We start from the raw sequence: 27,409 nt of genomic DNA, 5'->3' as shown, positions 1-27,409 counted from the left end.
CTAAATGGCCAATCATAAAACACGACATATTCTGATGCCATGATCACAAAGAAATACACCATTTGCCTCAATACAAAGAATTGAAGTTCAAATGCAATATTGATTTTGAACTTCTACCCCTAGTGGAAAATTCTATGAATAACTTAAATACATTGGCAGCCTTATTGGTGGCAAAAGCATGGTGTTAGCAATGCCAGGGTCATGTGTTCAAGTCCAACCATAAGAAAACTAAGTATGTAAGTCACTAAATTACATATTCCTCTAGGGCAGGTATTTAATTGTCAGCTACTGTAGCTAAGTACAGTAAATAATTGACTCGGTTCTAGTCCTGTGCAGTATCAACTCTTTTGCACATAAAACAAAACCTCCCCTGTGCAATGATATCATAGCGGAATCTCTTGGGTCAAATTTCTAGGCGACAACGGTAAACCAAGGAATTGGCACAGCCAGAAGGAAGTCCTGGTGAACCTGATATTAGGGGACCAAACCCTGGCTGGCAGTGTTAAAACTTAAATCCATCATCTGAACAGTCAGAGAAACATGACAAAATGTCTGGTATGCTAAGTGGTGAGGGAGATCTGTTAAGCATGAAAAGATTCTGATCAGACGTCTATATACAGCTAAGCTTTAGCTCTCTAGCTCAGGGATGGGCAACTCCTGACCCCCCCCGGCAAAATGTGTAGAATTGCAAGAAATTAGTAGAATTAACATTTCTCTCCGCTGTTGAGGGGCAGAAAACCAGATTTCACTTAGGGCCGGCTGACTACACGTGTGGGTAAGAAGACTGTCACTGTGGCTCCTCATGATAAATTCAGATTTTGATGTGGCCGCCAACCCCATCAAAGTTGCCCATCCCTGCTGATTGTACCTGGTACTTAAACCGAAGGCATTACTGGAATGCTCAAGCAGTATTACCAGCTCTTCTCTACCAAGGAGTGAGAAAAATCTTGTATGATCAAAGCCATGTTAATGGGGAGTTATTTTTTTTCAACCCAACATAAAATACTGAGCTTCAAGAACAAAACTTCCCGCACAGAGGATTTAACAGTTTATTCCTTCTTTTTGGTTTACAAACAAAAAGGCACCCATTGATTATTATTTTTACATTTACAGTGGCAATTACTTTAAAACCCTCAAACTGTAGAGCGCATCCTCGGGAGACTTCAGTGAGGGTCATGGCAAACAAATTGGTTTATAGGACAGTTCTTTCTGCAAGACTACATTGTAAAATAAGAGGGAAAAGGACAACAAAATACAAAGATTTGGCAGGCAGACAAAAGGCAAGAGGAATATGTTAAATCATATGTCAGTCCAGATGGGCATTGTGATATGCTGTAAAACCAGAACGAATGTAAATGTTAGAGATGTGCAATATAAAGACCATTAGAATGACCCAGTAACATGGATCCCTAACAATATGAAGTAGTAGAGGGTCTGCTCCACTCTCTTACTTCACCACTGGCACGGCAAGTTCATAAACCCCGAATTTGCTGTTCCATTGCTTCACAAGTGTAACAATACTACAGTACGAATAGCAAAGCCACATAGCAGAAATAAACAACTGTTACACACTAAATTCTTCAAATCCAACACCACAAGGAAAAAGGGACGACAAAAGCAAGGATACCATTCAACATGTGCTGCTCAAAACAGTTATTACAATGGACATGACAACCTGTTCATCGATATTCAAATACAAGCCACTACAGTAAACTTAATTTGGATTCAGGAATCATAGGTAGCTTTTTAGTGAGCTGTGCAATGAGTCCAGCTGTGTTAACTACTACATTCAGAAACATTGTACACTTAAAAAGAACTGACAACAGTTTCCAACATGATGCAATAAATCACAGATGTAAAATGGTATACAGCAGCTGAAGTAGGTTCAGTTGGATTAGTTTCCTCAAGCTTTTTTCTTTAGTAAATAAAAAGTCATGAAACATTTTAATAGCATAAAAATACTTTGTAAGTCAGATTTGAAGTCGACCTAAATAGAGTTTTGTAGGTATAAGTAACTATATGGCAAATGGACACATACAATGTACAACCACAAAGTGCGCTGTCAGTCTGACATCTTAGACAATATGTACAAGAAAACATTTTTAAAAAAGGGAGAGGTACAAACATTTAAAAATGTCCCATGTGCACAACCTACCCAGGCCAACATTGGATAAAGACCACCTTTGAGAGTTATAGCAAGACAAAGATAAAAGGAGTTTAGGGTTGGAAGAGGAGAGTTCTCTCCCATGCATGGAGTATCCCAAACTAGAAACCAGGCAAAACGTGACGCAAAGCCGTAATCAAAGCTTGAATTCCAGGCAGTAAAATGCCCATGACATTGTGAAACATGGGGAAAGACTTAAATAGATCAGCACAGCTTTGCCTAAAAGCTGTTCTCAGTAAAAACCAATGTAAAGAACAGCAGACGACCCCAACATCAAGTCCTCTGAGCAGTTGCCTGTTCTGAGCTACATGAGATGAGAGGTATTTGGGTCAGAAATCATAAGCAGACACTCCAGTCAGAAATGGCTTAAATGCAACATAGGGAGAGAAAAAAATTAAAAAGCGAGCTCTGCAAGGACAGCTGATGCAAGATAATCAAAACCTTTTAGGCACAGTAAAAAAATGCCATCTCATTACCATCTAACTTGTGCTTGATCATGTCATTGGGAATTAGTCATTGCCACCAGCAAGCATAGAGCACATGGGTGCCTTCATCCCTATTCAAGCAAGAAAATCTAAACCGTTAGTCAAAGCCACCGCCTGACCACGCTGGGGCAGTCAGCAAAGCAGAGCTCAATGACCATGACAACCAACTGAGCAAAATCGATGACAATTCTGTCTGACCATCACTGTGCAAGGGGAGCATCACAGGACCTGGGGTCTGGTTGGATTCATGCTTACTACATCACAGTTGAATGCAGTACTACCTCCCACACCAGGGAACACACTGCAGAGGGAAGGGGACACATCACATACAGTAGGATGAATGGTATGTCAGACCTTTAAAGGGATACTTTGGGATTTTTGGCAATGAAGCCCTTTATCTACTTCCCCAGAGTCAGATGAACTCATGGATACAAATGTATAAGTCTCTGCATCCAGGATGAAGGAAGTAAGCGGTAGTTTCACCAGCCAACCCTAACTAGCGTCAGCGCAATGACAAAGTGTATGGCATCTACTCGCGTTGCTAGCAGTTACCAGCCTTCCAGTCAACACTAGTTATCAACTTCCTTCAAACTGCACGTAGAGACATTAAAAAAATGATATCAAGCTCATCTGACTCTAGGGAAGTAGATAAAGGGCGTCATTGCCAAAATCCTGAAGGCTCCCTTTGATGTGACTGAAAATAGTCCCAGGGTTTGAAGAGCATTGTCCAATGCATAGCTGTCCGCAGGCGGGCCAGGCAGGAGGGAGAGAGGGTGGATAGGTTCAGGGTGAACACGCCACGTGGCCTCAGTATTTCATGGTGCTGGACGCTCGGAAGTAGGACAGGAACTTGAAGCAGAGGCTGACGACAAAGTACCAGATGTTTCTGCCCATCTGGGACCGCGCGATGAACACTCGCCAGATGAACACGACCAGGACCATGTTGAATGTATAGCGGATGTTCCTCAACCTGAAAAAAAACACTAAATGTTTTATTTTTATTATGAAGGAGGTAACTGAAGAAATACAATGACATGTCCTGGGTAGCTTGCATGTGAACAGGCATTCACGGAAGGAATAGGACATTTAAGTAGAACTTTACCTGTTGAATATTGTGAGCAACAAGCACTTTTAGAAGAACAGAGGATACCAGGGAAATATTTTGCTGGTGATCCAGAAAAGCAGAAAGATGTGTGCTAGTAATGCATGGTTTTAGGGTCATGAAATATTCCGTGGCTGAAGGGCGGGTGTTTGGCGGTCGGGTTGAATAAAGAGAAACACACACCCCAAAAAAATAATCCATAAATGTACAATTATAGCACCATTTTTAAATCTATAGGCTACATAGGTTTTGCTTTTATTCTTTGGCGATTAAGTCGACAAACGCTTTTGGGAATGGGCAGAAAACGTTAACGTCAATCCACTGAGGCAAAAAGTACAATGTTTAACACAGTAAGAGAAACGCTGCAAAATGGAAAGTTGAAAATAAGGAGAAGGGGCGCTAGAAAAGTAATGTTTGGGAAAGATTTGGTGAAGTGGTAAAAGAGGATGAATGCAGTGCGTGTGATGAGAGGCGATATACAAATTCCACAGTAACTAGACTGGGACTTAAAATAGGCCTATGGCATGTCAAGGGAACTGTATTCAGATGGGTAAAATGGATACTGACAGTAGGTCTATAACCTCTCAACTCCTGCAGAATAAAATACACATCCAAGTCTAACTAAAATCTTATCAGAAACACGTTGGGTCCGTTTCACAGCTTTCTATTTCCTTACAACCGGTCAAACTGATATCATTTGAACATTTTGCACAGAAAATATTTATAGTAATTGCCTTTTCTCCCCGGTGCAAGTCTTTGTTCCGTGAAAGAAGCAGAGATGACAGAAAACTTGACCAATGTCAACTAGATTGAAGCATTCATTCTAGAATTTATGACATCCTGGTGAGCAAGGGTTCATTTAGTCTTCACGGGCAACAGATGACATAAGAATACCTGCATGTATCTATACTGAACAAAAACAAATGCAACATGTAAAGTGTTGGTCTTTAACACAGTCAGGCAGTTGAGGATAGGTTATTACCCTTTGCGGGCTGGTGAACAAACCACTAACCCTCGGCAACAAAAGCATGTGCATCAAAGAATGAAAAATAACATGAAGTCAATGCCATTACAATTAAATATTCAAGATCACTTGGGAATTGTCAATAAAAGGATAGTTTTGTTACGTAACATGTGCAGGTAGAGACATTACTCTTACTTGTTGAGGTGTTTGCGTGCGGCTGGCAGACCTGACTCAGCCTCGTTCAGGACATACTTCTTTGTACCCATGCAGTAGTTCTCCATGTACTCTGCCCAGTTGAGTTGCCGCACGTCAAAGTTGAACATCTGGACAAACAAATAAAGGGGATTCATACTGTAAGGATGGACATTGAGCAAGTTTTGTTGAACCAAGGAAGATTTGACACAAAAAGTACAACTTCAAGTGTTACACTTGGTGTGTTGGACCAACATACTCAGTGGACAGTTTATTAGGTACACCCATCCAGTACAGGGTCAGACACAGGCACCATTCTCAGTAAACTCTAGAAACTTGTTTCTGTGATACTGAACCATACCACACTCAGTCACCTAGGTCCCTCATTTTGTCCCATTCTAACAGTAACAAAATGCCTCGATACCGGTCTTCCTGCTTTATATAGTAGTAAGTGACTCAAACATTGTCGTGAACGGATTGGTGTACCTAACAAACTGTCCACTGAGTGTACATCCACTGTACATTTCAGCCAGGCCCTGACTATCCAACACAATGACTCCATTTAAAACCAAGCTGAATTATTCAATTGTGCTCGTACAACAAATGCAAACATACTCCATTCGTTCAATAGCATTTCTGTGTCTGCCACACTACAAGTGTGTGTGTGTCCTACCCATGTATGTATGTGTGGGTCCTACAAGTATGTGTGTGCATCCTACAAGTGTGCGTGCGCCAGTGACTGGCGGGTGGGCGTAAAGCGTACCCTCTTGTCATCAGTGCCCATCTGATTCATCAGCATGGTGACGTTGTCCGTGTTCCACACCCACGAGTGACTGGTGAAGTACTCCAGCACCATCATGGCCTTGTGCAGCCGTGTGATGGTCTTCATCATCCTGCCGTGGAGTGGTGGTCGCCATGGCAACAGAGAAGAGACAGGTATTAAGGAGGTAGAAGGGGAGATGGCACAGAGCTGACAGCACAGTGCCGTCTTTTACCCTTAAGGGCACTGAGCTTTAATCCGAGGGGTCTGACTCCCAATGAGCACGCTCAGTAGTGACTCAGCCCGGACCATGGTTGCCAGGTTACCATCTACCTTATGCATCTTGATTTGGATAAATAGCATGAATTCATGCACAACAGTCATTACACTTCTTATCTCACAATTGTCACAAATCTCACAAGTGACTTGGTGGCAACTAGCCCGGTGTTTCTAATTCTATTATTCTGATTCTAGAAACTGCCTCTGGCAGAAGATTGCTGAGAAGCTCTGGAGCATTTTGACCATCATGGGTTTTGAGAATGGGTGAAGAGTGAATATCTGAAAGCATCCTACAATAGGGATCCATTCTTTCTTTCCTGTTGTCGTTCTATGGCTCAAAGTCAACACCACTGCATTCATGTCAGCCTTTTCTTGGGTAAAAGAAGAGATTTAGAGGGCATTAGGATGAATTAATTATTTAGGAGGTTGGCAACATTGTCTCAATTTAAAAAACGTTCCCTACCCCAGGTCATTTCAACAGGTGACTATCGCAGGAAATAAAGAGAAAGGAACACCAATATTTATTGGCGGGACATGAACAGGCTTACGTTTCTAATTGGAAGCCTGTTCATGTCCTGTCAATAAACATCCAATGATTTATGCAGAAACAGAGTGCACTTTTTGAAGTGTCCTGAGGTAAGGAATGTTTTGGGGATTTGGGTCCCTCTGAGCACCTGATTTTGTTTCAAGCTGGGCTGAAGCGCATTTGGGTACGCTTTCTTTCCATTGTTTCAATTTACTTTACTACACACAATTCATTGTCAAGGCCAATTTATAGAAGTGGAAAAGATGCCACATGTAGTTCAAAACATTAGGGGTCTTCTCCACAAACAGAAGACAACAGTTTAGTTTAAGCAGACTATGTTAGGAAAGGCTAAATGGCCAATCATAAAACACGACATATTCTGATGCCATGATCACAAAGAAATACACCATTTGCCTCAATACAAAGAATTGAAGTTCAAATGCAATATTGATTTTGAACTTCTACCCCCTAGTGGAAAATTCTATGAATAACTTAAATACATTGGCAGCCTTATTGGTGGCAAAAGCATGGTGTTAGCAATGCCAGGGTCATGTGTTCAAGTCCAACCATAAGAAAACTAAGTATGTAAGTCACTAAATTACATATTCCTCTAGGGCAGGTATTTAATTGTCAGCTACTGTAGCTAAGTACAGTAAATAATTGACTCGGTTCTAGTCCTGTGCAGTATCAACTCTTTTGCACATAAAACAAAACCTCCCCTGTGCAATGATATCATAGCGGAATCTCTTGGGTCAAATTTCTAGGCGACAACGGTAAACCAAGGAATTGGCACAGCCAGAAGGAAGTCCTGGTGAACCTGATATTAGGGGACCAAACCCTGGCTGGCAGTGTTAAAACTTAAATCCATCATCTGAACAGTCAGAGAAACATGACAAAATGTCTGGTATGCTAAGTGGTGAGGGAGATCTGTTAAGCATGAAAAGATTCTGATCAGACGTCTATATACAGCTAAGCTTTAGCTCTCTAGCTCAGGGATGGGCAACTCCTGACCCCCCCGGCAAAATGTGTAGAATTGCAAGAAATTAGTAGAATTAACATTTCTCTCCGCTGTTGAGGGGGCAGAAAACCAGATTTCACTTAGGGCCGGCTGACTACACGTGTGGGTAAGAAGACTGTCACTGTGGCTCCTCATGATAAATTCAGATTTTGATGTGGCCGCCAACCCCATCAAAGTTGCCCATCCCTGCTGATTGTACCTGGTACTTAAACCGAAGGCATTACTGGAATGCTCAAGCAGTATTACCAGCTCTTCTCTACCAAGGAGTGAGAAAAATCTTGTATGATCAAAGCCATGTTAATGGGGAGTTATTTTTTTTCAACCCAACATAAAATACTGAGCTTCAAGAACAAAACTTCCCGCACAGAGGATTTAACAGTTTATTCCTTCTTTTTTGGTTTACAAACAAAAGGCACCCATTGATTATTATTTTTACATTTACAGTGGCAATTACTTTAAAACCCTCAAACTGTAGAGCGCATCCTCGGGAGACTTCAGTGAGGGTCATGGCAAACAAATTGGTTTATAGGACAGTTCTTTCTGCAAGACTACATTGTAAAATAAGAGGGAAAAGGACAACAAAATACAAAGATTTGGCAGGCAGACAAAAGGCAAGAGGAATATGTTAAATCATATGTCAGTCCAGATGGGCATTGTGATATGCTGTAAAACCAGAACGAATGTAAATGTTAGAGATGTGCAATATAAAGACCATTAGAATGACCCAGTAACATGGATCCCTAACAATATGAAGTAGTAGAGGGTCTGCTCCACTCTCTTACTTCACCACTGGCACGGCAAGTTCATAAACCCCGAATTTGCTGTTCCATTGCTTCACAAGTGTAACAATACTACAGTACGAATAGCAAAGCCACATAGCAGAAATAAACAACTGTTACACACTAAATTCTTCAAATCCAACACCACAAGGAAAAAGGGACGACAAAAGCAAGGATACCATTCAACATGTGCTGCTCAAAACAGTTATTACAATGGACATGACAACCTGTTCATCGATATTCAAATACAAGCCACTACAGTAAACTTAATTTGGATTCAGGAATCATAGGTAGCTTTTTAGTGAGCTGTGCAATGAGTCCAGCTGTGTTAACTACTACATTCAGAAACATTGTACACTTAAAAAGAACTGACAACAGTTTCCAACATGATGCAATAAATCACAGATGTAAAATGGTATACAGCAGCTGAAGTAGGTTCAGTTGGATTAGTTTCCTCAAGCTTTTTTCTTTAGTAAATAAAAAGTCATGAAACATTTTAATAGCATAAAAATACTTTGTAAGTCAGATTTGAAGTCGACCTAAATAGAGTTTTGTAGGTATAAGTAACTATATGGCAAATGGACACATACAATGTACAACCACAAAGTGCGCTGTCAGTCTGACATCTTAGACAATATGTACAAGAAAACATTTTTAAAAAAGGGAGAGGTACAAACATTTAAAAATGTCCCATGTGCACAACCTACCCAGGCCAACATTGGATAAAGACCACCTTTGAGAGTTATAGCAAGACAAAGATAAAAGGAGTTTAGGGTTGGAAGAGGAGAGTTCTCTCCCATGCATGGAGTATCCCAAACTAGAAACCAGGCAAAACGTGACGCAAAGCCGTAATCAAAGCTTGAATTCCAGGCAGTAAAATGCCCATGACATTGTGAAACATGGGGAAAGACTTAAATAGATCAGCACAGCTTTGCCTAAAAGCTGTTCTCAGTAAAAACCAATGTAAAGAACAGCAGACGACCCCAACATCAAGTCCTCTGAGCAGTTGCCTGTTCTGAGCTACATGAGATGAGAGGTATTTGGGTCAGAAATCATAAGCAGACACTCCAGTCAGAAATGGCTTAAATGCAACATAGGGAGAGAAAAAAATTAAAAAGCGAGCTCTGCAAGGACAGCTGATGCAAGATAATCAAAACCTTTTAGGCACAGTAAAAAAATGCCATCTCATTACCATCTAACTTGTGCTTGATCATGTCATTGGGAATTAGTCATTGCCACCAGCAAGCATAGAGCACATGGGTGCCTTCATCCCTATTCAAGCAAGAAAATCTAAACCGTTAGTCAAAGCCACCGCCTGACCACGCTGGGGCAGTCAGCAAAGCAGAGCTCAATGACCATGACAACCAACTGAGCAAAATCGATGACAATTCTGTCTGACCATCACTGTGCAAGGGGAGCATCACAGGACCTGGGGTCTGGTTGGATTCATGCTTACTACATCACAGTTGAATGCAGTACTACCTCCCACACCAGGGAACACACTGCAGAGGGAAGGGGACACATCACATACAGTAGGATGAATGGTATGTCAGACCTTTAAAGGGATACTTTGGGATTTTTTGGCAATGAAGCCCTTTATCTACTTCCCCAGAGTCAGATGAACTCATGGATACAAATGTATAAGTCTCTGCATCCAGGATGAAGGAAGTAAGCGGTAGTTTCACCAGCCAACCCTAACTAGCGTTAGCGCAATGACAAAGTGTATGGCATCTACTCGCGTTGCTAGCAGTTACCAGCCTTCCAGTCAACACTAGTTATCAACTTCCTTCAAACTGCACGTAGAGACATTAAAAAAATGATATCAAGCTCATCTGACTCTAGGGAAGTAGATAAAGGGCGTCATTGCCAAAATCCTGAAGGCTCCCTTTGATGTGACTGAAAATAGTCCCAGGGTTTGAAGAGCATTGTCCAATGCATAGCTGTCCGCAGGCGGGCCGGGCAGGAGGGAGAGAGGGTGGATAGGTTCAGGGTGAACACGCCACGTGGCCTCAGTATTTCATGGTGCTGGACGCTCGGAAGTAGGACAGGAACTTGAAGCAGAGGCTGACGACAAAGTACCAGATGTTTCTGCCCATCTGGGACCGCGCGATGAACACTCGCCAGATGAACACGACCAGGACCATGTTGAATGTATAGCGGATGTTCCTCAACCTGAAAAAAAACACTAAATGTTTTATTTTTATTATGAAGGAGGTAACTGAAGAAATACAATGACATGTCCTGGGTAGCTTGCATGTGAACAGGCATTCACGGAAGGAATAGGACATTTAAGTAGAACTTTACCTGTTGAATATTGTGAGCAACAAGCACTTTTAGAAGAACAGAGGATACCAGGGAAATATTTTGCTGGTGATCCAGAAAAGCAGAAAGATGTGTGCTAGTAATGCATGGTTTTAGGGTCATGAAATATTCCGTGGCTGAAGGGCGGGTGTTTGGCGGTCGGGTTGAATAAAGAGAAACACACACCCCAAAAAAATAATCCATAAATGTACAATTATAGCACCATTTTTAAATCTATAGGCTACATAGGTTTTGCTTTTATTCTTTGGCGATTAAGTCGACAAACGCTTTTGGGAATGGGCAGAAAACGTTAACGTCAATCCACTGAGGCAAAAAGTACAATGTTTAACACAGTAAGAGAAACGCTGCAAAATGGAAAGTTGAAAATAAGGAGAAGGGGCGCTAGAAAAGTAATGTTTGGGAAAGATTTGGTGAAGTGGTAAAAGAGGATGAATGCAGTGCGTGTGATGAGAGGCGATATACAAATTCCACAGTAACTAGACTGGGACTTAAAATAGGCCTATGGCATGTCAAGGGAACTGTATTCAGATGGGTAAAATGGATACTGACAGTAGGTCTATAACCTCTCAACTCCTGCAGAATAAAATACACATCCAAGTCTAACTAAAATCTTATCAGAAACACGTTGGGTCCGTTTCACAGCTTTCTATTTCCTTACAACCGGTCAAACTGATATCATTTGAACATTTTGCACAGAAAATATTTATAGTAATTGCCTTTTCTCCCGGTGCAAGTCTTTGTTCCGTGAAAGAAGCAGAGATGACAGAAAACTTGACCAATGTCAACTAGATTGAAGCATTCATTCTAGAATTTATGACATCCTGGTGAGCAAGGGTTCATTTAGTCTTCACGGGCAACAGATGACATAAGAATACCTGCATGTATCTATACTGAACAAAAACAAATGCAACATGTAAAGTGTTGGTCTTTAACACAGTCAGGCAGTTGAGGATAGGTTATTACCCTTTGCGGGCTGGTGAACAAACCACTAACCCTCGGCAACAAAAGCATGTGCATCAAAGAATGAAAAATAACATGAAGTCAATGCCATTACAATTAAATATTCAAGATCACTTGGGAATTGTCAATAAGAGGATAGTTTTGTTACGTAACATGTGCAGGTAGAGACATTACTCTTACTTGTTGAGGTGTTTGCGTGCGGCTGGCAGACCTGACTCAGCCTCGTTCAGGACATACTTCTTTGTACCCATGCAGTAGTTCTCCATGTACTCTGCCCAGTTGAGTTGCCGCACGTCAAAGTTGAACATCTGGACAAACAAATAAAGGGGATTCATACTGTAAGGATGGACATTGAGCAAGTTTTGTTGAACCAAGGAAGATTTGACACAAAAAGTACAACTTCAAGTGTTACACTTGGTGTGTTGGACCAACATACTCAGTGGACAGTTTATTAGGTACACCCATCCAGTACAGGGTCAGACACAGGCACCATTCTCAGTAAACTCTAGAAACTTGTTTCTGTGATACTGAACCATACCACACTCAGTCACCTAGGTCCCTCATTTTGTCCCATTCTAACAGTAACAAAATGCCTCGATACCGGTCTTCCTGCTTTATATAGTAGTAAGTGACTCAAACATTGTCGTGAACGGATTGGTGTACCTAACAAACTGTCCACTGAGTGTACATCCACTGTACATTTCAGCCAGGCCCTGACTATCCAACACAATGACTCCATTTAAAACCAAGCTGAATTATTCAATTGTGCTCGTACAACAAATGCAAACATACTCCATTCGTTCAATAGCATTTCTGTGTCTGCCACACTACAAGTGTGTGTGTGTCCTACCCATGTATGTATGTGTGGGTCCTACAAGTATGTGTGTGCATCCTACAAGTGTGTGTGCGCCAGTGACTGGCGGGTGGGCGTAAAGCGTACCCTCTTGTCATCAGTGCCCATCTGATTCATCAGCATGGTGACGTTGTCCGTGTTCCACACCCACGAGTGACTGGTGAAGTACTCCAGCACCATCATGGCCTTGTGCAGCCGCGTGATGGTCTTCATCATCCTGCCGTGGAGTGGTGGTCGCCATGGCAACAGAGAAGAGACAGGTATTAAGGAGGTAGAAGGGGAGATGGCACAGAGCTGACAGCACAGTGCCGTCTTTTACCCTTAAGGGCACTGAGCTTTAATATCCAACTGCTGGAAAGTAACCCCAGCCAACTGGATTCGGATTATGACGTGGAGAGGGACAGACCAGGGGGATTGAGGTCTGTTAAGCAGACAAGATGGAACAATGGATGAGAATTACCTATTCAAAGTATTTTTGTACAGGGTAAAAGTGCCCTCTAAGCAAATTCATTACCAAAGTAAAGATTAGGGTATGTCAATGCTATAGATGAAACGTAGATTTGCAATCATCTGACCCTTGCACACTTCACAGCTTTAAAATAAGTGTATAAATCCAGCACAATCTAGAATAGAAAAATAGAACACCGGTAAGAGTAAGCATATGAGCATTATAAGCTCATTTACACTAACTCATACCAGTCTCCATTGGGTTGAGTATTGTTAGGTTGACACATACAGCGCATTCAGAAACTATTCAGATCGTGGACATTTTCCTCATTTTGTTACAAGCCTCATTATAAAATGTAATAAAATACATTTTTGATCCTCAATCTATACAACACCACCCCATAAGGACAAAGTGAAAATAATATTTTATACATTTGTCAAATGTATACAAAATATAACACAGAAATACCTTATCGCATAAATATTCAGATCCTTTGCTATGAGACTCGAAATTGAGCTCAGGTACATCCTGTTTCCATTGATCATCCTTGAGATGTTTCTACAACTTGATTGGAGTCCACCCATGGTAAATTCAATTGAGTGGACATGATTTGAAAAAGGCACACCTGTCTATACAAGGTCCCACAGTTGACAGTGCATGTCAGAGCAAAAACCAAGCCATTAGGTTGAAGGAATTGTTTGTAGAGCTCCGAGACAGGATTGTGTCGAAGCACAGATCTGGGAAAGGGTACCAATAACTCTGCAGCATTGAAGGTCCCCAAGAACCCAGTGGCCTCCGTTCATTCTTTTAAAAAAATTGAAGTTTGGCACCACCAAGATACTTCCTAGAGCTGTCCGCCCGGACAAACTGAGCAATTGTGGGAGAAGGGCCTTGGTCAGGGAGGTGACCAAGAACCCAATGGTCACTGACAGAGTTCCAGAGTTCCTCTGTAGAGATGGGTTGTCCTTCTGGAAGGTTCACCCATCTCTGCAAGTGGACTCCAATCAAGTTGTAGAAACATCTTAAGGATGATCAATGGAAACAGGATGCACCTGAGCTCAATTTCGAGTCTCATCGCAAACTCCACCAATCAGGTCTTTATGACAGTGGCCAGACGGAAGTCAATCCAAAAGACACCTAAAGGACTCAAACAAGATTCTCTGGTCTGATGAAACCAAGATTGAACTCTTTGGCCTGAATGCCAAGCGTCAGGTCTGGAGGAAACCTGGCACCATTCCGAAGGTGAAGCATGGTGGCGGCACCATCATGCTGTGGGGATGTTTTTCAGTGGCAAGGACTGGGAGACTTGGAGTCTGGATCGAGGGAAAGATGAACAGAGCAAAGTACAGAGAAATCCTTGATGAAAGCGCTCCGGAGCACTAAGGACCTCAGACTGGGGCAAAGGTTCACCTTCCAACAGACAATGACCCTAAGCAACACAGGAATGGCTTCAGGACAAGTCTCTGAATGGTTGGGCCTCTCAAGGACAGAGCCTGGACTTGAACCCGATCAAACATCTCTGGAGAGACCTGAAAATAGCTGTGCAGCAACACTCCCCATCCACCCTGACAGAGCTTGACAGGATCTGCAGAGAAGAATGGGAGAAACTCTCCAAATACAGGCGTGCCAAGCTTGTAGCGTCCTACCGTGCTTCTACACCTGCATTACTTGCCGTTTGAGGTTTTAGGGCGAGTTTCTGTACAGCACTTTGTGACATCAGCTGATGTATGGGCTTTATAAATAAATTTGATTGATTCCCAAGAAAGCGCGAAGTTGTAACAGCCGTCAAAGGGGCTTCAACAAAGTACTGAATACTTTTCTAAAAAAATCATAGCTGATCAGATTTACATATTAGCAACATTTTCTAAACTTGATTTTGCTTTGTCATTAGGGGGTAGTGTGGAGACCGAAGATGCATTAAAAAAAATCCATTATAGAATAAGGCTGTAACGTAACAATCTCAAGGGGTCTGAATACTTACCGAATGTACTGCATGTTGAACACAATGTAAATGGAGGGCTTGTCCAATCTTTGAGGGCACCTGAGCATGTCTGACTGCCAGTAGCTTAAGGTTTTAAAACGTGCACCAATTACATTGTCTTCATTAGGAAAACATGTACTAATTGTAGTTGAAAGTTTCATGAACAAACTGGTTTGAGGATTAATGGCCATGCCAAATTGCATCAAAAGCAACCATGCTTGTAACAGAGCTCAGATTCCCCCTCCATGATACATTGTTTTCCAAGAGGAAGGTGACAAAACATGCATGGTGGACCATTTAGAAAGTCAGGTATTAGTTTTTCAGTGGGTGAGACACCCATCTATTCACTTCACCCATAGAAAGTGTTGAATTCTAATCCAAATGCATTTCAGACAACCAAAAATGTTACATTTTCACTAATTGAGATGTGTTACCAGAAGTTTATTATTGCTGAAATGTTTCTGCTTTACAGTAAACTTGTGAGGATCAATACTGTCTATCAGGTAACAAAAACTTGATTTAGACTGAACCGTGGTCTGGATGCATAATGAAACGCATAAAAAAGGTGGGGTTTATGAGTAGGCCCACTCAACTCACTGATACATTTTAATTCAATATGCCATTGGCTTCTGAGCGTATCAATTTCTGCCAGTGCATTCCATTCTGCCCACAATGTGCTTCATGAAGCCCAGGAATAGGACCACCAGGAATAGAAGTGTTGATGGGCCAATTAATAAAGGACAACTAGTTCACTGGTTCCTCTCATTTGGAGAGATGATTGAAGAATAGAGAACAAGAATGAGGACCGATCAATCCCAGGTCACTTCAGAAGACCTAATGCTAGGGTTCCCAAACTTTATGGCCTGTGACCCAATTTTGATTGTATATATTTTTTCTATCTGCGACCCCACGATGTAAAAAAAAAAGTGTGATGTAATCAAAGGCTAATGTTAACTTTTTTAAATGTATTTTATTTATTGGGGCTATGACAGTTATTTCAAAACCGGTCTGACAAGTACTTTTGAAAGTATGGTTTGAAGGGACTGAAATGCATCAGGAAGTTCAGAAGATAAATTAGGCAATAATTTTGTATGATAATCTGTGTTGAAAAGAACATTAATAATGCCCTCCCCCCAGTCTGACTTCGTGCCTTGTCCACTCTTCTAATGAGTAATGCACGACTTGTGGGCATTGGAGAGGGTAACAGAAGACACATACGTGTTCCCGGGAGTCTTATCTTTCAGTGATGGGGTCATTATTTTGTAGCTTAAATCTTTCAAGAGAGATGCAGATTTGTAAGAAGAAAATAGAACTGCTCTGTTTATTACAACCGCATCTAGCGGTCAGTAAGCTCAGGTTCCACAAACCAAGCACGATTGTTTTTTATTTCAGAGTCTCTCACACAACCCCTAATTTGGGAAAACACAGGACTTAACGGCACGGCTCAGAAAAACTAAAAATGGCGACAAAAATAAAAAGGAGGTAATTCCACAATCATTTTAAAAAATGACTTCCAAAGCCAAATAGTTCCAACTGCATCAAAAAAGTACAAATGCAGTAACAGGCAGAAAGGTCAAACAAAAAGGGCGAGAAAATAAAATAACTCAAACATTATTGCAGCATGCTTTGGACAGGAACCCATGCTTGTCATGACGACATAGAAGCCTGTCAGCAGCCAGCCGAGTCCACGAAGTCGAGCAAACAGCCAGGCGTTGCTTCCTCCCCACCCACCATGCCACACAACCAACACCCAGTGGTGGAGGGGAGAGGGGGTTGAGAGGGCACGGGCACTGTAGAAGACCTTACCGGGGCTTCTGACCCGTGGCCCTGAGATACACGTCATACAGCAGGGCGGGTAGAGTGTGACTCACTGTGGTCCAGTACTGATTGGTAAAGGGGTTGGACCGCAGGTTAACATTGGGGCGCCTGAAAGCCTGCTCTAAGGGGTTGGTCTTGAAGGTCATGTTTATACAGTACTCTGCAGAGAGAATATGACATCACAGGAGGGAGGAGCCCTTTAACAAGGACATTCAATGCCAGGACATGGTCGAGGTAACACCGAGAGGGGTAAGAGTGCAGAACCCAGCCCTAATGGTATATGGGTGGCTTATGCACCCTTACCCACATGACACCGGACAGAAGCATCACGTCACAGGTACAGTACACATTGGGCTACACTGAGCGAGAACGCGAGGGGGGGGGAGTGGAGGGGGATGGGTGTGACCGAGCGGGGCGTCATTTACCTGGGCTCTCTTCCTGTCATCCTGAGGCAGAGATCATAAAGGAAGGCTGGTGCCTTGTGGCTTACAGCGATCCAGTACTGATTGATAAGGTGATTGGTTGTGAGATTTACATTGGGCCGTCTGAAGGCCTGCTCGAGGGGGTTCCTCTTGAAAGTGGATATTACATGGTACTCTAGGAGAAAAGGTTCAACAGGGTGAATTGTTGGCACAACTCATTTCTCCAAAGTAGAAAGAAAAAGCTAAGCGGCAAGCATACAACAAAGCAGCAACAAAGCCAGATCTTTGGTTTAGACAATATATCTTTGAAGTGCTTTTGAACCATTATTATTATTTAACCGTACAAGTTATTGCAGGAGTCTGGGGAGATTACGTAACACCACAAATCTAGACTTCAAAGTAAGCCTAATGAATGGAGAAAAGCAATGTTACAAAAAAAGTGATTTCACCTGAAATATTTAAGCAGCACCACAATCTACGGTAAATGAGTAGCAAATATCGACCAAATATATTTGACATTTACTACAACAAACACACCGGGTTAGCATCTTAAAAGGGAACTATACAAAATGGCACTATGAAAACACCATCCATCTTTAGTCCACTAAACAAATACTGGATTTATGACTGATACACTTTCATTCAAGTCATGTTATAGTTTCACCCATTTCCTTTAAACCTGGCACAATGTTTATCTTTCTCAGATCGCTAGCATTCAGATGTTAAATTTTAAAAATGAATACTAGGCAAGTCAGTTAAGAAAACTCTTATTTACAATGAGGGCTTACCTAGAATATGTACAGTAACCACTAATCCAGGGAGTTTAATACCCCAAAGAGTGTGTGAGTAAACCAAAACCTGCACACACTCACTACAGTTATAAGAGTGGGTGTGCCCTCAGAAGCAAAACTGATAATCATAATTTATCATTCTGCTTTGTTAGACCATCTGAGAACAAATATTCAAATATACTCCGGGTGTAAGATAAGGAAAGCGGTTCATACCAACTTCACCCCAGTGGAACGGGTTGATGCCACCTGTCGTGCAATTGTACACCAATATGCTCTTAGGCCTGTGGACACAAAAAGGGACAAAATAGAAACCGGAAGGAATATTTGCATTTCATAATCATATCATTCATCCAGCTCCAGTGTGTGTGTGTGTGTGCGCACGACTGACCTGGTGTGTCTCTGGGAGCCAGAGTACCAGGCGGCAGCCAGTGTGGTATTGATGACCACATCCACAGGCACCAGGTCAGCCACTGCGTTGTTGGATGCTCTCATGGTGCGCAGGATCCCCTTTCCTGCCTATATCGGGCAGAGAAGTGTCCGGTTCATTACTAGGTCATCGGAAAGTGCTTTCTCAGGTTATAATGAGTAGCCACAATGTTGACGTGGTCATTATCGCGGTCCGATCTCTGAACATTTTATATAAGAGAAGAGAACTCGGCACACTTTCTTTTCTCCATTACTTACTGCAATGAATATTCCACTAGGTCCATTGAAATTATCAATCCAGCCCTAAGAAGAGTGAAAACATGTTATGACCAGTATACAGAGTTAAATTACTACGGTCAGTTACAGTAGCTCCCGTTTAAAAGACAGCCTGCTCAGTACATGAGAACACTCACTGGGAAGGGCTCTTTCCAACTGGCCCCTACTATAGAGGGCCTGATGATGGCCACGTTGAGGTTTCCACACTCCTGCTGGACCAGGTACTCAGCCATGGCCTTGGTGTAGGTGTACGTGTTGGGCCTTTTTCCAATCAGCCCTGGGGTCATCGCTGAGACCAGTTTCTCATCCATCCACCTAACCAACATGAAAACACAATGAAGTCAGGGTTTTTTCTGGATAAAAATTGAGCTTAGATGGTGGGTGTGGCCAATGGTGCAGTCACTGAAGAACAATTTCAGAGGCCCTGCTGTTGGCCAGTGTCAAAAATTATCCGTTTTAAAGCAATTTCCTGCAGTTCCACACATTTTGCCATGGCTTATGCTATCTGAGTGACTCAAACATCACTAAATCAATGGAGGTCCTATTTCATGACACAAATTCTCCCGAATGCATGTTTTGAATTTTAGTTTCTCCCTGACTGACTAACTTTTATTTTGGTGATTTTTAGTTATCAAAGATGATTATTTAAAAAAAAAATGTCCATTATCTTTTCTACATACTTTATGTGGATTTAGTCATTTAAAGTTCATTTTACACTGAATTGTAAAAAAAAAAAAAAATCCTAATAATGACAGCAAAAACTTAAATAAAAAATGTCTACTTTGCTTTGTAGAAGAAAAAAACCTGGAAGATCCACACAAAAGGTCAGTTATATTGCAATTTTCTGCCAATGACCAAACACATATTTCAGAGATTAACTTTCCTTAAAACTGTCCCACCCACATAAATCTCTGAAGAGATTCTGACATGCCTTTCACAATACTTAAGGGTGGAAACATTACAACAGAACAATAACTTTTACACAACTGGTGACCGTTTTGTCCATGGGTTACATATTGGGTCACCTTCAAGAGAAGTCAGAAGTCCCACCTAACATTTTGAGTAAAGCAAATGTCCTTATTAAATAGTTTACAAATGAGTGCCATTCAATCAGTAACCAAACTGCATTAAGTTTCAAATCAGAGACACTCCCTGTGTTGGTACGAAGTTTCAGTCCATGAAGCGGCATTGAGGAACCCTTGAGAAATTCCAAGCTTATGCATTAGTCAAACATGCCCATCAGTAAATTACTATAATCTCTTGGTATATAGTATTACTGACATTCATCTTAATAATACTGTCATTAAAAATGAGAATTTGTTCTTAAATGACTCGCCTAGTGAAATAAAGGTAAAATAAAAATAATAAATGGCTTCCGTTTCTACCAATCTGCAAATAACGTCAAGGTAACAAGTCGCAATGGGAAGGGTTATGAAAAACAAGTCACATTTCTTGGACTCACTCCAGGCTGTCGATGAGTTTCTTGTAGTCAACAGGAGGTGGATAAACCACTTCCTCAATGAGCGTCCGGTCACAGTTGGCATAGGCTGTGGACACGTGAAGAAACACCTCCAAGTGCTTCATTCTGTGGGCCAGAGCCACCATCTTCTGGGTGGCTAGAACATTCAGCTGCATAGCATCTCTGAGAAGGAAGAAAAATGTCACATAAGACATGAAAAATATTAAAAACCAATGGGCAGGTACACAAGGGTTAGAAATACTTCTAGAATGATAACCTACACTTTAAGTACTAACAGGAAGCGAGTCATTTCTCTGCAGGTGAAGCAAGTGACAAGATCTCCCTGTAGAGCTTGCAGAATTGTCCAGCAAAGCTCTGGGGAGTAGCATTAGGAGAGAAACAATGGCTCACTTGAGAGGCTCGTTGAATCGGATGGTTGCAGCACAGTGGAAGACTACGTTGATGCAGTCAGCAAGCGTTTCCTGGTCCTCTGTGCTCAGGTCCAGCTCTGGCAGGGTGAGGTCACTGTTAACAGCCACTATCTTTTCAGCAAAGTCTGGCTGCTCATCTCGTACCCTGTCAAAAAGCTGAAATGCAAACAGCTGCAACAGTTGGCAAAAAAATGTAATACTCAAATCATGCTACTTTCACTGCCAATAAGAGGATCAAAATTAACATACTCAATGTGTTTTTTAATGACAGCAATGTGTTGGAGTGATGCATTTTGGTTTGAAAGCACTCCAAGAAAGCAATCCCTTTAGTTAAGACTACATCACTGGGGTCAAGCTCCCTGCCATCCGGGCGGGGTACGGTGAAGGCCCGGGAAAATAGTTTAAGACGTCAACCACCCACAACTTAGACTGTTCCCTCCGCTTCCGCATGGCGTGCGGTACCAGTGCATCAAGTCTTCTATTCCCCTTCCATAAGACTGATAAATAGCTAACAAAATGTCTGCATGGATTGAGTTGACCTTTATGTTTTATTCTTTGCACTCACACTACACACACACACTGATACTTCAATACACACACGCCGTTATTTTCTCATGAACATAATATGCACATACATTTACACTGACTACACAAACATACCCACTCACATACCCGATGTCACCTTACCCCTATACATATCCAACTACCACTCCAGTATCCCAGCACATTGTAAATATGGTCCTGGAACTGACCATGTATATATTATGCTTATTTACTTTATCGTGTTCATCCCCTTTTGGCTTGCCCCATTAGACCTTTATCCTTCTCCAGCTCTGCTCACCTTGCAGTTGATCATGTCAGCGATACGGGCCTGGGGAGCGTGCCCTGCTTTGTGCCGGACCAGAACATACGCGGCTTTGATTCCAGGGCAAGACCGCAGCAGCTTCTCTAGCAGGACCTTTCCCATGAAGCCTGTCGCCCCCGTGATAAGCACATTCTTCCCCTCATAGTATTCCGGAATGGTCACCATTTTGTCAGGTGTGCTCCAACCCTCCTCAACCTATGGAAGATTTACATCATAGTTAGCATAGTTATTGTAGTACCTACCGACTAGTGGGACAGAATTTCACCAGTAACACCGACCCCAGTTAAGAGACAAAAACTCCTCTTTCTATCTACAAAATGCACCCATATCACATACAGTATGTTGGTTCCTGTATCTTACTCAGCCTCGCCACCGTTGTAACTCTTATCCAGTCTAATCCACACAGGCATTAAGATGAGCGACGGGCTCAAGAGCTTTACTTAAAGGTTAACTCTCAACTCCAATATCAGCCTTTGCCTAACCCCTTCAAAAAACATTGGGTGGGGGGGGATTGCTCACAAGAATTCATTTTGTTAGTGGGTAAACGTTGTTATACCTGATCAACACTTTCTCACTAAAGCATACGCTCTAATAAAATTGTGCATGGTGAGCAAATATGTCTGCACCATTAGCTCAAAGTAGTAAGACGCCCGAGTTCCTGACATTATTGCCAATTGCGATGTAAATTTGAATCCCCCATGAAGCACAATAAAATAAAAATTAAAAATCACATTTATTGCTGTGTTGGAGGAGGAAAAAGTGCAATAATGATGATTAGGGGCTCAATTTAACCCAACCCTTACTGCAGCATTTACACAGTAGCTCTTTTTCAATGCTCAAATGAACTCAGACTGGTCTTGGGTACTGTATAAAAACCTACAACTACTACCAGGGCGACCACTCTCACTTTTCAGAATTAGAAGTGTGTGTGTGTGCGCACGGGATGAATATTGTAAGGCAAATAAAGATTTCTAATCCCACATGCAGATCTCACAACCATTGAGCCAACTGTTTCAGCAGACTACGCCACCAATCAGTCATAGCAGATTGGGAAACAATACAATGAGTTTTATTTCACCTTTATTTAATCAGGTAGGCAAGTTGAGAACAAGTTCTCATTTACAATTGCGACCTGGCCAAGATAAAGCAAAGCAGTTCAACACATACTTCTACACCTGCATTGCTTGCTGTTTGGGGTTTTAGGCTGGGTTTCTGTACAGCACTTTGAGATATCAGCTGATGTACGAAGGGCTATATAAATAAATTTGATTTGATTTGATACAATGACACAGAGTTACACATGGAGTAAAACAAACATACAGTCAATAATACGGTACAAACAAGTCTATATACGATGTGAGAAAATGAGGTGAGATAAGGGAGGTAAAGGCAAAAAAAAGGCCATGGTGGCAAAGTGAATACAATATAGCAAGTAAAACACTGGAATGGTAGATTTGCAGTGGAAGAATGTGCAAAGTAAAAATAATGGGGTGCAAAGGAGAAAAATAAATAAAATAAATACAGTAGGGAAAGAGGTAGTTGTTTGGGCTAAACTATAGGTGGGCTATGTACAGGTGCAGTAATCTGTGAGCTGCTCTGACAGATGGTGCTTAAAGCTAGTGAGGGAGATAAGTGTTTCCAGTTTCAGAGATTTTTGTAGTTCGTTCCAGTCATTGGCAGCAGAGAACTGGAAGGAGAGGCAGCCAAAGAAAGAATTGGTCTTGGGGGTGACCAGAGAGATATACCTGCTGGAGCGCGTGCTACAGGTGGGTGATGCTATGGTGACCAGCGAGCTGAGATAAGGGGGACTTTACCTAGCAGGGTCTTGTAGATGACATGGAGCCAGTGGGTTTGGCGACGAGTACGAAGCGAGGGCCAGCCAACGAGAGAGTACAGGTCGCAATGGTGGGTAGTATATGGGGCTTTGGTGACAAAATAGATTACACTGTGATAGACTGCATCCAAATTGCTGAGTAGGGTATTGAGGCTATTTTGTAAATGACATCGCCGAAGTTGAGGATTGGTATGATGGTCAGTTTTACAAGGGTATGTTTGGCAGCATGAGTGAAAGATGCTTTGTTGCAAAATAGGAAGCCAATTCTAGATTTAACTTTGGATTGCAGATGTTTGATGTGAGTCTGGAAGGAGAGTTTACAGTCTAACCAGACACCTAGGTATTTGTAGTTGTCCACGTATTCTAAGTCAGAGCCGCCCAGAGTAGTGATGTTGGACAGGCGAGCAGGTGCAGGCAGCGATCGGTTGAAGAGCATGCATTTAGTTTTACTTGTATTTAAGAGCAATTGGAGGCCACGGAAGGAGAGTTGTATGGCATTTTGACATGAACACCATGGTCATTTATTTATTGTTATGAATGTAGCTACAAATATAAAAACGTACAATCCTCATTGCCTAAATGTATTTTTTCCTTCTTAAAAAAAGCACAGGTGTATGAAACTAAGCAAAAACATTTAATTTGGTCATATGCTCAAAGGTGCCTTAATGCCTTTTGAATTTTGTGTACCGTCAGTAGTCTAGTCAAGGAAGCATCATGCTAAATATATTTGCACACTACTCAGCAAGACCATTACCAAATAAGGTGCGCTGTCACCTGCGTTTATAGTAAGCCTAGAGTTGGTGGCACCCAGCATATCTAGAAGGGAGTGTATTTCATACTGAACCCCTCCCTTGAGATGACGTAGAGGCAACTTCTCAAAGTGCCTCTAGTCTACATCGGGATTTCAATGGTAAAGTTGAACAACAAACCGCTAGATTTACTACTAAAAAGACCCAAATATATCACTTTAGCAAAAAAAAGTCAAAATGAAGACCAGAATTTACATGTTTTACTATAACACCTGGTTTACGGTTAAAACTTTATTTTCTCATGAAAGTTGCTTCTCATTCACACAATCTACTGAAAGGTTTAGAGAGCAGAGTTGAGCACTCCTGGCAAAGATCCAGTAAAGTCAATTGAAATTCTCTCTACACAACATCAAATTGCATCACTAATATCCGGTTAACCAGATATGAGCCTGACTTAAAGATGCACTATGCGGAAGTCGCACTGCCGTTTCCTGGTTGCTAAAATTCTAGTAGTTTGCCTACATTCAGTTTATGTGACAAAACAAGCAGTCATTGTGTAGAGAATGATTGTATTGTCGAAACTGCTGAGAGATATATTTTCCATAACCAAAAATATTGTATATTCAGTTGTTTGAAGCATTTGTACAAAACCAAAAGGAAGACATGCAAAAACCAAACTTCAGAACAGGAAGCATAGAAATCGCGCACATACGTCAATGTGGTCAGGTCGCCCAAAAAGTTACATAGTGCATCTTTAAAACGCAACTTTTTTTTTTTTTTACTAGTCTTATCTCTGAGTGATAGTGGCCGGGTGGATGGCATGCTACTGTTGATACATCACGCTATTCAGACAGATAACTGGTTAATGATTGACACAGAAGATAATGTTATATCTTATTCAAAACAGATATCACCCACCAAGATCATTAAACACATAACACTCAAACCTCGCACTAAAACACTTCTGTCCAACAGTGAGTTAGTATGGTTACATGCACACAATTTGATTATTGTGGATAGTTAGATGAATATAATAGTTTGATGAAAATGTTTACATGCTTTGTAAGAATAACGATTACCCTAATAATCCCGTTTACATCTAAATAAATGTTTCACCACAGCGACCATGTTATTTTTGGGAAGCATATTTGATTCCGAGTTCAGACAGAAACAGTGTTCCACCGTTAGTGCCAGAGGCATCCCTCGAGTTCGTCTGCACACTTAAACCAATTTGTTTGCATACAGGTACTGTACAGCACTGATCAGAGTGCCATTTTTACGTGCAGGATAGGTTCTCTTAGGTCAATGCGGCAGAGCAGATTGGTTATATGCAGTAAATAACAGCCTGTGTCAAGTCTGTGACAGCTGTGAGCTTATCAAACAGAGACAGTGTCTCTGCCCAAGCGGCAAGGCAGTTGTGGCATGCAGTGCCATCTTCCCTCACATTATATTATATATAGGCCTACTGTATGCGTGTGCTTATTATAAACCAAATAAACTACTTGATAACAGGTGTCACAAAGAGGAACTTCAACTGTAGAGTAAGGACATAAAAAGCCATCAAGAAATCCCTGGTGACTGGTGTGCAACAACTGTATTCACTAAAGCACCACCATGGAAAAACATGATACCCATTTTTGGAGGAATGGAGGTAAAAGGTAATCTTGCTTATCAGGTGGGTATGAGAGCGGTGCCAAGGAGACTCTGGCGCGTCACTAAAAACACAGACAGAGTGCTGCTGCTACAGAATCATTAAAACGTTTTGGACCCCTGGAGAGAATGTTCTATTTCACTTGGGACAACTGACCAAGACAGCCTTTACACCTGTAGATCCAGCTTCTACTCTGCAGTCCTCATTGGGGGACCGAGATTGGCAATCCTCTTTGGCCAACATAGGAAAATGATCACCAGCCAAGAATAACACACAACCTAACATAACTTGGGTCTCACCGTACAGCACTGTAAACTACACAGTGCATTCACATTGATCAAGTCTCTACTGCTGTAAAAGCAAGTGATCCCAGATACCACATCTCCTGTTGGAATAACTGATTAAAACACATGCATGTCCCTGGAGTTGGCACTTGAATGCTGTAGTAAATATTTTGAGAGATGTGTAAACAACAAATCGCAAAAACGTATGAAGTAAGACCCCCCTCTGCAAAGATCAGAGAACGCGGTTGACAAGGCCACCTCAGCAGTGATTCAAAATCAGAGCAGGTGATGTTGGCCTAGTATAGACCAGCAGCTATACCTGCCCAAATATTAGAGAAGGGGTGGGGTGGCTATCATTTTGGCTAACACTCACGTCAATGAGTTAAAGGAATATATGTCAAATGGCATAAATGGAAAAAGGCTGGAGATCTTGTGACCCCGATTAAAGTCAGACAACTTACTTGTGGCTTAAATTATATGGCTAAAATAAATCCTGTGTCACGCCATATGAATTTAGAAAGCAAGCCATTGTCGTACAAGGTGATAATGATTTTAAGCTTGAACACCACAGCCCACAAGTCAATTAGCGAAACTTGCTCAAGAAGACACTGGCAGCGACTTGTGGCCGTGTCACCCCACACAGCAAGAACATTAACTAGCCAACCAGCCAGCTAACTAACTAACCGTTAGCTAGTATGTCAACTTCTTTGGTGTGGTGGTGAGCAATTCCCATTAGTTAGCTAATGACTGACAGCAAAAACAGCACTACCAAAACAAGAAAAAGCAAACACTTTCTGAAAAGGATTGACCTCAATGAGTCTTAACACAAACCTACAACACTTTCTGGAAATAATTTAGCTAGCTAATGTTAGCCAGCTACCCCTCCCTTTTGCGCATCTCTTCCGTGGCATGCTGTCGCACGTCGTTAACGAACGATAGCCATTCCCAGTCATCTTTGAACATTTAGCGCTAAATATAATGCAACCAGAGAAAATAGCATGTGAAAGACGGATATACCTGAAATATGGACGAGGCTGAATTGTCTTGCGTTAAAACAGAGGTATCTCCCGGATACAAGAGTGGCTACAGCTCCACAAATACTCTATTTCTGCGGACTGTGAGCACAGGAAACGTGACGGCTGACGGTCGGGCTGGCTTCCCAGGTTCTAGCTCAACTATACGAATGAATGCCAAGTTAAAACCCGCCCAAAAGGCCTGAAACCTGAGAACACTGCAATTCGGGGCGTTCCTTACACAGTGTGCAGGACCGGACTAAGAAATAATAGGCCCTGGAGCTTCGTTTTTTATTTTTTTCCTACCCCTCCGCCCAGCATACATTATAATAATTTTAAAAATTACGTAATTATTAATTTACTATTTTTGTTACTTAGGCACCATATGGGCTTGGGTCAAGCTCCTGACTCACACAACTGACCAGTGTCATGTATTTACTATAAAGTTTTTTATATATATTTTAAATTAATAAGTTACCCAATCAAGGCAGCCCCCCAGTGACCCATATCAGCCCCCTACCTCCTCTCCTCCCCTCATCTGATGATTAGCAGAATGG

General features: G+C 41.8%; 1 protein-coding gene across 3 annotated transcripts; it reads right to left on the bottom strand.

The window, feature by feature from the left end:
* Positions 1–1,035: 1,035 nt before the first annotated feature.
* On the bottom strand, positions 1,036–27,101 carry LOC112252605 (fatty acyl-CoA reductase 1). Of its 3 annotated transcripts, none has more exons than XM_042323297.1 (12): positions 26,857–27,100; positions 21,298–21,516; positions 20,437–20,612; positions 20,029–20,208; positions 18,704–18,881; positions 18,549–18,593; positions 18,253–18,380; positions 18,078–18,145; positions 17,077–17,248; positions 5,671–5,800; positions 4,911–5,038; positions 1,036–3,619 (listed from the first exon to the last, which is right to left on the bottom strand). In XM_042323297.1, the coding sequence occupies exons 2-12, from the start codon at positions 21,484–21,486 to the stop codon at positions 3,457–3,459; spliced, it is 1,557 nt and encodes a 518-aa protein (XP_042179231.1). In that variant the 5' UTR covers positions 21,487–21,516; positions 26,857–27,100; the 3' UTR covers positions 1,036–3,456. The 3 variants fall into 3 exon arrangements, with proteins under 3 accessions (XP_042179231.1, XP_042179230.1, XP_024279757.1); XM_042323296.1 differs by lacking the exons at positions 1,036–3,619; positions 4,911–5,038; positions 5,671–5,800; positions 17,077–17,248 and adding exons at positions 7,857–10,441; positions 11,732–11,859; positions 12,492–12,621; positions 16,640–16,811 and having other exon boundaries at positions 26,857–27,101; XM_024423989.2 differs by lacking the exons at positions 1,036–3,619; positions 4,911–5,038; positions 5,671–5,800 and adding exons at positions 7,857–10,441; positions 11,732–11,859; positions 12,492–12,621 and having other exon boundaries at positions 26,857–27,099.
* Positions 27,102–27,409: the final 308 nt, after the last annotated feature.

This window comes from Oncorhynchus tshawytscha, linkage group LG06 (genome assembly GCF_018296145.1).
Source record: "Oncorhynchus tshawytscha isolate Ot180627B linkage group LG06, Otsh_v2.0, whole genome shotgun sequence".
In the NCBI taxonomy this organism is placed as follows: Eukaryota; Metazoa; Chordata; class Actinopteri; order Salmoniformes; family Salmonidae; genus Oncorhynchus; species Oncorhynchus tshawytscha.
This window is presented reverse-complemented; position numbering and strand designations above follow the sequence as displayed.